This window comes from Sinocyclocheilus grahami, unplaced genomic scaffold (genome assembly GCF_001515645.1).
Source record: "Sinocyclocheilus grahami isolate Dianchi unplaced genomic scaffold, SAMN03320097.WGS_v1.1 scaffold824.1, whole genome shotgun sequence".
Lineage (NCBI taxonomy): Eukaryota > Metazoa > Chordata > Actinopteri > Cypriniformes > Cyprinidae > Sinocyclocheilus > Sinocyclocheilus grahami.
In genome coordinates, this window is record NW_015506003.1 from 116,184 (window position 1) to 127,128 (window position 10,945).

Genomic DNA, 10,945 nt, shown 5'->3' on the forward strand with positions numbered 1-10,945 from the left:
ACTAACTCAAACGTTTATGAAAATTGTTTTTTAATTAAAGACTAAAAGAGCTGTCGGAAGCTTAGTTGTGGTGACGTTTATGTCATGCAACCATGGTGTAGTTCGTTATAGCCTACATTTATCTACATCTTGTTGCTTCTGTATTTAGGTTTCAAAGTACATATAAAGTTGAGTTTATTTGTAATATTATTATGATGAACAAAATGTTTAAGAATCACACTTTTTTTTATCACAGAGCCTACAATAATCCAAAAGCCAATGGATAAATCCTATTGTAATTTTTGTTAAGGCAACCAGGGTGATCATAACTTCTGGGTTGTCGGTAAAAATGTCATCACTGCAATGCTCTATTTGATATCTATCATTAGGAATAAAAATGCAAAAGCTTGGAGTATCAAATCAAACTGAAAATCTTTCAAACCAACTGCAGACCTTTCAGTCTGTACTCAAAATATATGAACATAGGGCTGGAAAATAAGCCCGTCTCCAGCAATGTTTTTGTTGTTGCTTAATTTTTGTTTTCTGCAGCAACTCCGTACTTTTGTGTGTGTGTTTTACGAATTCGAGTCCATACTTTAAAAAGTCACAAATACAATATATGCAAGCGAGATATTCAGCAAATTCAGATTACACACAAAACATACTGGGTGAATATTTAATTACACAACCCATATTTTTGGAAAAATAACATTAATTATAACTTGAACGCTATATTTGTGCATTCATATAAATCCTGATAATATTGCATTCACAGACTTCATACTAAACTACGCAATCTCTACGTAACAGTGATGGCATGTGACTTCTTGTCACGTGACCGGTAAAGGTTCTTATAATCACTCGGAAAGCGTTCTACAGGAATACTTCTCTTTTCATTCTTCATTTAGTTTATTACTGTTTATTATTGTTCGGTTCTGTTTAGCCAGATAAAACGACAGAAATGCGTTTCATTATAATCATTATAATATTCTGATTTGCAGCTCAAAAAACATTTATTATTATGTTGAAAACAGCATTTATCTGAAATAGAAATCTTTTGTAACATTATAAATATCTTTATCATCACTTTTGATCAATTTAAAGCATCCTTGCTAAATAAAAATATAAATTTCTATAATTTCTCCGCCGCCCCCCCCCCCCAAAATATACTGACTCCAAGCTTTTGAATGGTATAGATAATCAGCAAATCAGCATATTAGAATGATTTCTGAAGGTTTTCTATTTCCAAATAGAAAACAGTTATTTTAAATTGTAAAAAATATTTTAAAATGTTACTGTTTTTGCTGTATTTTGGATCAAATAAATGCAGGCTTGGTGAGCAAAAGATAATTCTTTTAAAAACTTAAAAAATCTTAGTTCAAAAACTTTTGACAGGTATGTTAGCTTATAGTTTGAAGTTAAAGATATTAATAATTAATAAGTCGAGTCTGAGATGTTTATTTGACAGTGATTTCACATTTCTTGTTTGTATGAAGGCTAAATACAAATAAAAGGTGAACATTAATTTATTTGTGCTGTTTTTTTTTCTTATAAAAAATGAAATAGTTTTATAGGAAGAGGTTTCATAGCCTTGGCAAATTAACTTTTTATAAGTTTGTAGGTACAGACATCTGTTGTGGGTGTTCTTGGCAGTTTTTATGAGGCTTTTTTAAATAGTGTTCATATCGATATCAGAAATATATCGTAATCGGCCGAAATTAAGAAATATATTGTGATATAAATTTTGGCCATATCGTCCAGCCCTATATGAACATTTAAATGCATACTTCATCAGGTTGCTACTTCTGCAGCGTCTATATAACGTTCATATTAATTACTCAAAAATAAATTAAAAAATAAAAACTGAACGTCCCTGGGTGGGCTCGAACCACCAACCTTTCGGTTAACAGCCGAACGCGCTAACCGATTGCGCCACAGAGACCATGTGCCTACTGCAACTGGAATGTTTCATTATGAAGAAACCTGTTTTCTTTCTGAAAGTCTGAATAGAATATTAATCACACATTATGAAGGTATTGCCACAAAGGCAATTTTGAGGTTTACCTAAAGGTATTGCCTATCCACAGAGCTTTATGGGACTGCTGTCAATATGTAACACTGGAAATCATGAATTCATTCAAAAGCAACTATTAGGCAATATTAAATGGCTTAGTGCATGTTTTCATATTATGTCTTGTACTTCTCAGAGGTCTTGTTTTATTTAACAGCAAGTTACAGCTGCCAGTAACTGCAGACTATTAGTCATATCAACGCGATATAAAAAAAACTTTTATAAAAATGTTTTTTAAGTCTTATAAACCATTACAATTTTGTAATGTTTTTTTTATCAAGAATAAAACAATAAATATTTCATTATAATAAATGCCCATATGAATTCTAATAAATAGCAGTAGCTGTAGTTACACTCTGAGCTTGACACTAGATGTCGCTCTTTAATAATGTATGCAGAGTAAAGTCACTCCACCAGTGCAGTGCTACATTTTTAACATGAATTCTTAACCAAATATTTTGATGCATTTTTTTAACTGTATGTCATGCCTAATGCATGCTGCATGACCACCTAACTGCCCAACATACATACTATCGATACATAATTGTGTACTGCAGATGTAAATCTTAATTAGGCTTTGTGTTCAATATTTTTTATAATGTCTTTAAGGTTAAACGTGCTTAAGTATAAACTGAAATCAGTATTCCTTACAGAATAATGAAAGATATGCTTTTAGAAAGCGACTAAGACTGCAGATCTTTATGATTGCATTCATTAAATGACACACCCGTCGCAAGGCCCTGTGCAAAGCCCTCAGCAATTTTGTGTGTGTGTGTGTGGTAGGGATGGGCATCTTGGGAAATTTCTCCGGGGGGGGGTCATGGCCGTAATGGATATAATGAAAAAAATCTGAAGATTGTTATGAAAATGAATGTTAAAAATAAAAATATGACATGAAAACCGGTCTATGAAAACATGAACACATGATTAAGACATGTTAGATTATGATTATGATGAAGCAATGTTATTAATAAAGAAGCATCTAAAAAGGAATAGCTGCCTGAAGTGAAGAGTGACTTTATGCCAATAAACTGAAGCTCATTCTATGACGCATCCTATGATAAATCAGATAACTTGGATACATAGCAGACGTAACATTACAATTACGTGATGTGTTTTCATGACAGCGCACTGAAAGATGGGCAAGGACAGAATTTACTATAGATTTCTATAAAGTTCTCATTATAAATGTATGGCAGCTTTGTGCTATATTTTCATCTACGTTATTAAGTGTAATAGTTGTAATTAAGTTTTATTTTTAAGTTATTAAGTTAAGTTTTAAGCTATAAGTCTTAAGTTTGTTAAGTTTTATTATCCATAAATTGCCTGTGCGTTTTCGAAGCCATATGAATTGAATTATGCCCACAAATATGACGGAAAAAAAAAGCACGGCTGCATTATTATAACATCAGTAATAATAATAATTTTTAAAAAAAACATCTAAAAGCAATATAGACTACATTAGTGTCACTATTGTCTTCGACAGTCTGTCCTTCAGTGAAGAAGCAGTCTTTTCATATAGAGCATCTATTCTTGCCGTGACTGTTTTGCGTGACGGAATGTCATACTCGGGCTCAATGTAATGCATGAAATCTTTAAATCCTTCTCCGTCGACGAAACTAATGGGCAGCAAATCTTTCACCACTATTTCAGCGATTAGCTGTGTCATCTTCTCGGTTCTGCCTGCGTTGCATTTTGGTCTAACGGCAAATGATGCAATGCTCGTCTGAGTTGTCGCTCTGTTATCGGCAGACATTTTATTTACAAATGTTAGATGATAGCGCATTGTACTTGTTGTAGATTTGTGTGACAGCATGGCGCTGCACAGCTTGCACTGAACTGTATTTTCATCAGTCTTCTCAAAGTGAATCCAGACATCACTCCGTGACTTTGAGGCCATGATTCTCTCTCTTCTTTTGATGCATCTTGTGGCAAACTAAACAATCAGAGCTCAGGGCGCCACCCAAAGTGCTGCTATAACCAATCAGGGAAAAGAAAAGAAAAAAAAATTTGATAATCGTTTACATGATCGATCATCGCTGTTACGGTCGAGTACTCGATCACTGTTGCACATCCCTAGTGTGTGTGTGTGGGGGGGGGGGGGCTATAATAACGAACGCAACTTAAACACGCATCTGAGCGATTGTGATGCCGTGCTCACTGACATGCTTGCGCACGAATCACAGACACGCACATGCTCATAAGAATTGTAAGATCTACTGCATAATAATAATAATAATAATAAAGCAATTAAATAAGTAAATAAGAATGCTAAAATAAATTCTAGGTTTGTAGTTATATATATATATGAAGAGTTAATATATTATAGTTATATATTGAGAGTGCCATCTAAAATGTTCTTCTAAAATGGTTATTTTCTCAGGCTCCTATGTTTATGTTCAGTTATTTTACTTTAATGGGAAAGAAAATAAATTATCCATTGCCATTAAAGTGAAATTACTGAACCTACACATAGGAGCCTGATAAAAATGCTCATTTTAGAAGAAAATTTCAAACGGCACTTAGAGGCTTTTGCATCTGAACTCTTCATATGAAGTAGTATTCAATTTACACTATTTGAAAATAATATTTTATTTTAAAATGTGCACATTCACTCTTATTCGTATGTCTAATAGTCGAAAACGCAAACGTCTCTTGCCATGTTCATTTATGATTTACATGAATCATGATCGCATATTTTCAATTCAAAACGGCAAAATTTCATAAAAAGATACGTAGTTTGCTTCACTAGATAGTCTATTACTGTCAGTCGCTGAACATTTCTATCATAAAACAGTTTTCTAATACAGTACTACTTATACATCTTTCCACAAACTCTTGTTGTGACAGTGACAGTAAGACCCGCCATCTTTGATTTGATTGGCCATCTCGATCATTTTGACATTGGCGAGCGCTGGACCACTGAGGCAGACCAGCCTAAAAGTTTAACTTTTAAAACTTTTTGTCATCCTAACAACAAACAGCTTTACTCATTCTTATACACACAGTCTTAAACTGTCTATCAGCTATGACTATTTTAGTCATAGGACAAAATGGGTGGAAAAACAGTAATAAAAATTAGACAAAAACCATATAAAATGCAGGCCAGGAGCGAGGCCCTGTGCGGTCGCACACTTGGCACAGCCCATGCGACGGTACTGGACACAGACATCGCTATTAAACCACCATAAGGCACATGTGTTGCTGTGTTAATGCAATATTAATTACTCAAAATAAAAGCATCAAAACAAAAGCTTTCCGTCCCTGGGTGGGCTCGAACCACCAACCTTTCGGTTAACAGCCGAACGCGCTAACCGATTGCGCCACAGAGACTTGTGTCTCCAGCTGGAATGATTCCTCAATAAGTACCATCATTTTATCCACCAGGAAACTGACTTCTGAAATTGTGAATTACATACCTTGACTCCATGCATACCACATCTTCTAGCAGGAGTCTGGCTTGCCAATTTAGGTAGTTCACAAATGGCTATGGTTATTACCTATAAACAAACATAGTGAACAAGTTTTAATTTTCCATTTAAAAAAAACATGGCTCATCATATCCACAGCGAGTACTGGTTGTATGTACTTTCCAAGCACACCATCTTAAGAAGATTTCTTGCCCAACGTTGGAAAGTTCGATTAATTTCACAGAACCCAAATGTTAATTTCAGCAGTTCATTCATCATTGCAGAGTTGTTAATGTCACGTCTCCGCGTGGCATGTTACCTGTACTGTTCAGATAAGTAGTGCTAAAAAGTAGTTATTAACGTATATATAATATCTATAACGCTAATAAAAAATAACTTTACTTTTTAGCACTACTTATCTGAACAGTACAGGTAACATGCCACGCGGAGACGTGACATTAACAACTCTGCAATGATGAATGAACTGCTGAAATTATCATTTGGGTTAGCATTATCTGAACAGTAACGACAGGATTTGCAATGTATAACGACTGATTTAAAGTTAATGTAAACGTCTTTCAGTTTAATAAGTGATTAAAATAATCACATCTTGTTTTTATAATTTTGTTTGAGCTGATAAAGACAAGAATAAGCCACAGTTTTATGTCTTGTTATATTGATGATCTTACTATGCAGCACAAATAATTTTAGTAATATTTGTCAAAACAACTCTTACACTCTCGATAACGATAACCGAAACAAAGCCGTTGGCAGCGGCTCTTGCCTCAACCAGTGGGTCAGTGCGGAGGCTAAATGTGGTTTGTTTAAAAAAACCTGTTGGGAAACGGTCATTATTTTGCAATTCCCTTTAGCCATTACCATTTCTGGCAAACATTATCATTGTGGCAAACAAATTACAAAATGCTGCTCTAAAAGTTTGAGCAAACTTTTTTTTAACACTGCTTTATAAATAAACGATAACCGCACACAGAGAATGTATTCCTGTATTTTGTTTCATGCTGTCTACACTTATCAAAACCGCTTCCAAACCTCATTGAAAGTACATCCTCGGGACACGCAGAACGTTTTCACGGCACCATAAAGTTACTGGTTTATTTCCGCAGATGTTATTGTCCTTGCTGGGCCGCAGTTACAAAATTGTAACGTTACTGTCCTTGCTAGGCCGCCATTACAGTCGAATATTAATAGTCTACATTAATAACAACGTTCACTGATATGCTCTATTACGACTTGTTACACGGTATACTGGGCTATTTTAGTCATACAACCATTAGGCCCAACGTTAATTGTGAAGCAGGAAGGTTATCTCTCACACGTTACGTTAGTTCTCCTCACACAACTCCGCAGCAACATCAAGAAAGTGTAAGAATCGATTGGGTTTTGCCCCCACATAGTTATGATACAAGAATCTTCTTACCTCATTAATTACCTCCTGCTTTGTAGAGGTCGCAAATGTAAATGTTCATTTTTGTCACTAGCTGCTCATCTACAGCGTTCTAATGTAACGGTTGCGAGCAGGCGTCGTCTGATTGGCCGCCTCTACCTGAAAAACGTGATGCCATTGGCTACAAAATTAACTCATTAAACACCCCTTTAAAAAAATTATTTATAAAGCAAAAATATGCACAATCATATCCCACCCACTCCCGTTCGGCTGTTTATAATATGATTTTAAACTTTTCTGCAAACAACATAAAAATATATTATGACAATATATTTTGCATCCCCTGAAATATTCTATTATTTTATGTTTGAAATGGGTAATGCTTCTTCTTTTTAATTGTTCATATTTTGTGTTAACTTTTTATCAATAAAAACAAAGCAAACCGAAAAAACATTGTTTTTATAAATAACATTATTTATTGTCATTTGATGCAAGAATGCATTATACTTGGCTTTTGATCATTTTCTACAGCAGTTATAAATCCACACTGAAAACATGTTTTACAACAAAAAGCAGTATATTTTTATTTAAAAAAAATGTTAAGTACATTCAGTAAGCAGTCTTATGACTTTGCACAACTTTCAAGTTTGTCGATTTAAACATTGACAAATTACAACATTGAACATTTAAGATAGTATACTACCCATACAGAAAACATATTTCAAGGTTTAAAGTTAAAGGATTCGAGAATAAAAATGTCCTAATAATTTACTCACTCCTGTGTCATCCAAGATGTTCATGTCTTTCTTTCTTCAGTTGAAAAAAATTATGGTTTTTGAGGAAAACATTCCAGGATTTTTCTCCATATAATGGACTTCAATGGGAACCAACGGGATGAAGGTCCAAATTGCAGTTTCAGTGCAGCTTCAAAGGGCTCTACACGATCCCAGCCGAGGAATAGGGGTCTTATCTAGAGAAATGGTCGGTCATTTTCTTGTAAAAATAAAATAAATGTATATATGTTTTAACCACAAATGCTCGTCTTGCACTAGCTTGACTTCACACATTACGTAATCATGTTGGAAAGGTCACGCGTCACACGTAGGTGGAAGTACCGACCCAGCGTTTACAAAGCGGATGTGCAAAGAAAGAAAAATTATGTTGGACAATTTTGAAAATGAGATGGAGTTTTTTGCCCTACCCTACCTTTTTGAACTGGAGTACACAGACTAAGAGCTAACGTGCGTGACCTTTCCAACCTGACTACGTAATGTGTGAAGCCGAGCTAGTGCAAGATGTGGTTAAAACATGTTTTTTGTTTTTTAGAAAATGACAGATCGTTTCTCTAGATAAGACCCCTATTCCTCGGCTGGGATCGTGTAGACCCCTTTGAAGCTGCACTGAAACTGCAATTTGGACCTTCATCCCGTTGGTTCCCATTGAACTCAATTATATGGAGAAAAATCCTGGAATGTTTTGCTCTAAATATAATTTCTTTCCGATTGAAGAAAGAAAGGCATTAACATCTTGGATGACATGGGGGTGAGTAAATTATCAGGAAATTTTTAGTCTGGAAGTGAACTAATCCTTTAAACAACAAGGAAAGACCCAAAACAACTTCTGGGCACTTTACAGTTTTTATCATTTTCATACATATGCACATGTTCTGCTTTTGTAATTCCCAACTTTCAGTTATTTTCTAGTTAAACATCTTGCTCAGCCTTTGACCGAGTTTACTGTCTAAGTCCTTTAATCTAGAGTTCACTTGTTTCAGAGCAGTGCGAGCTGATGCAGAATCAGGCTGGAGTTCCAGAATCTTTCCAAAGGCCATGCGAGATTCCTCCAGTTCACCCAGTTGAAGGCAAGCTTGCCCAAGCCGGTACCAGGCTTTAGTGCTCTTTGGGTTCAGCTCAGTGGCCTTGATACTGCTGTCTCTGGACTTACCAAGCTGGCCTAACTTAAGTTGGCATAAAGAAAGATTGCAGTGAAGTTCTGCTTTTACGGTTTTGTACTCCTCCTCAGTTGGAATGGACACATCAGCACCTGCCTGCTCATTTTCTTTATCAAAGCATGGCGTCAAAGCTGCATCATCATCATCATCTTCATCCACACCTTCTTTAGACATCTCGTCTACTGGCTTTCTTCTTGTCTTGCCATTTAAAGTTATTGCCAGCTTCACCGCTCTACAGTAGCAGTCTGCCGCACCCCAGATATCGCCCTTCCCAAACCGCTGACCACCCCTTTGCTTGTGAGACAGCACCCAAGCCCATTTCTCTCCAGGTGTCATCTGCCAAGACTCCTGCCCTGGGGTTAAAGAGTGAAGCTGAAGTGTAAAGCAGTCAGACTGCTGAGACGATCCCTGTCCTGTTGTATTTTCAGTCTGGGTACCATTAGCATCACTGCCCGCTGCTTTGGAGTTCATTGCATTCCAGGCACTTATTGTAAACTGAAAAAAAAAAAGTTTATAGATGAGATGTAATATCACATTTTCCCATGATATACATACAGTGCTGGTAAATTAGTAACAAATTGTAGTTATTTACTGAACACAAATTACATGATGAAACTAGGCATTGGCCGGTATGTGATTTTGATGGTATGATAACCTTAAGCAAAATATCATGGTATCGTTGTTACAGCTCTAAAATGTGTTATTTTTAAATGACTGGGTTAAAAAAAAATAAAACAAACCGCTAACCATGATATATTTTGTTTTTGAGCAACATACAGAATATTTGGAACAGTAGTATTTGTTTAGTTTTTCTTTGATTTGTTTCCTAAAAAGAAGAAAAATAAAGACTGGCATCTTTATTTAACCTAAATCTGTAATTACAGTTATTTAATTTTAGTTATATAATTCATATACATATCATTTATATAATTTCATATACATAATTTGATTTAATAATAACCCAATTTGATGAAAAAAACCAATGTTCTGACTTGCTTTGTGAAATTATACTACATGCCTGAACGAAACAAACAGCAGAAGCTCTGAATGAGACGCAGATTCACTCTCTGACAGCAGGAGGCGCTTCTGGAACACCAGATACAGCGTTTCCTTGGTTACCGCTGTAAACAAAGCAGTGCTGCTCTGAAACACTGCTTTAATATGAACTATACAGAGACGAGATGAAAAGAAAACACCACGTAAACTTTTCTGAAGACTCAGTTCCCCTCAGAAACACATTCATATTAACCCCAAATCAATATTTAGGATTTTCTTCCAAGTTTGTATATAAACCCCCAAATCAATATTTAGGATTTTCTTCCAAAAGTTTGTGTATAAACCCCCAAATCAATATTTAGGATTTTTTCTTCCAATACTTCGTGCATCATGAACAGGGAGTGCTCTGCCTGCTACAGTATTTTTCTCTTTGTGTCCGTCTTCAGCATCTCTGGCCTCTGTTAACGGGCGTTTACAGACTTCATATTTTCACATAAATGACATTTTGGAAAATGATTGCATTGCAACGCAGTTTGTGCAAGTCCAGAAAAGAGACGAGTTGCCGTAATTTGGTTAGTAATTTAATATGTTACATTTAACCAATATAATCTGACTACTTTTTGATTACTTTTACAATTTTTGACCTAACACGTTTATTACATTGATTGATTTCCTACGATAATCTTGAACCATATACACTAAACAAAATTATAAACGCAACACTTTTGTTTTTGCCCCCATTTTTCATGAGCTGAACTCAAAGATCTAAGACTTTTTCTATGTACACAAAAGGCCTATTTCTCTCAAATATTGTTCACAAATCTGTCTAAATCAGTGTTAGTGAGCACTTCTCCTTTGCCGAGATGATCCATCCACCTCACATGGTATATCAAGATGCTGATTAGACAGCATGATTATTGCACAGGTGTGCCTTAGGCTGGCCACAATAAAAGGCCACTCTAAAATGTGCAGTTTTTCTGTATTGGGGGGTCCTCACACAGTGCAACACATCTCCTTCGCATAGAGTTGATCAGGTTGTTGATTGTGGCCTGTGGAATGGTGGTCCACTCCTCTTCAATGGCTGTGCGAAGTTGTTGGATATTGGCAGGAACTGGAACACGCTGTCGTATACG

At 35.6% G+C, this 10,945-nt stretch overlaps 1 protein-coding gene and 2 non-coding genes across 4 annotated transcripts in view; all 3 read right to left on the bottom strand.

Moving 5' to 3' along the window:
* Positions 1–1,847: 1,847 nt before the first annotated feature.
* On the bottom strand, positions 1,848–1,921 carry trnan-guu (transfer RNA asparagine (anticodon GUU)). Its single transcript has one exon. It is a non-coding gene; the product is annotated as a tRNA-Asn (tRNA).
* Positions 1,922–5,309: 3,388 nt separating this feature from the next.
* trnan-guu (transfer RNA asparagine (anticodon GUU)) lies at positions 5,310–5,383 on the bottom strand. Its single transcript has one exon. It is a non-coding gene; the product is annotated as a tRNA-Asn (tRNA).
* A 3,019-nt stretch (positions 5,384–8,402) lies between these two features.
* Positions 8,403–10,945, bottom strand: part of LOC107562454 (FK506-binding protein-like) — a 5,763-nt gene continuing 3,220 nt past the window's right edge. For both annotated transcript variants that reach the window (XM_016247086.1, XM_016247087.1), the window contains exon 3: positions 8,403–9,311. In XM_016247086.1, the coding sequence (XP_016102572.1) occupies positions 8,565–9,311 (747 nt within the window). In that variant the 3' untranslated portion in view covers positions 8,403–8,564. The remainder of the gene's footprint in view (positions 9,312–10,945) is intronic.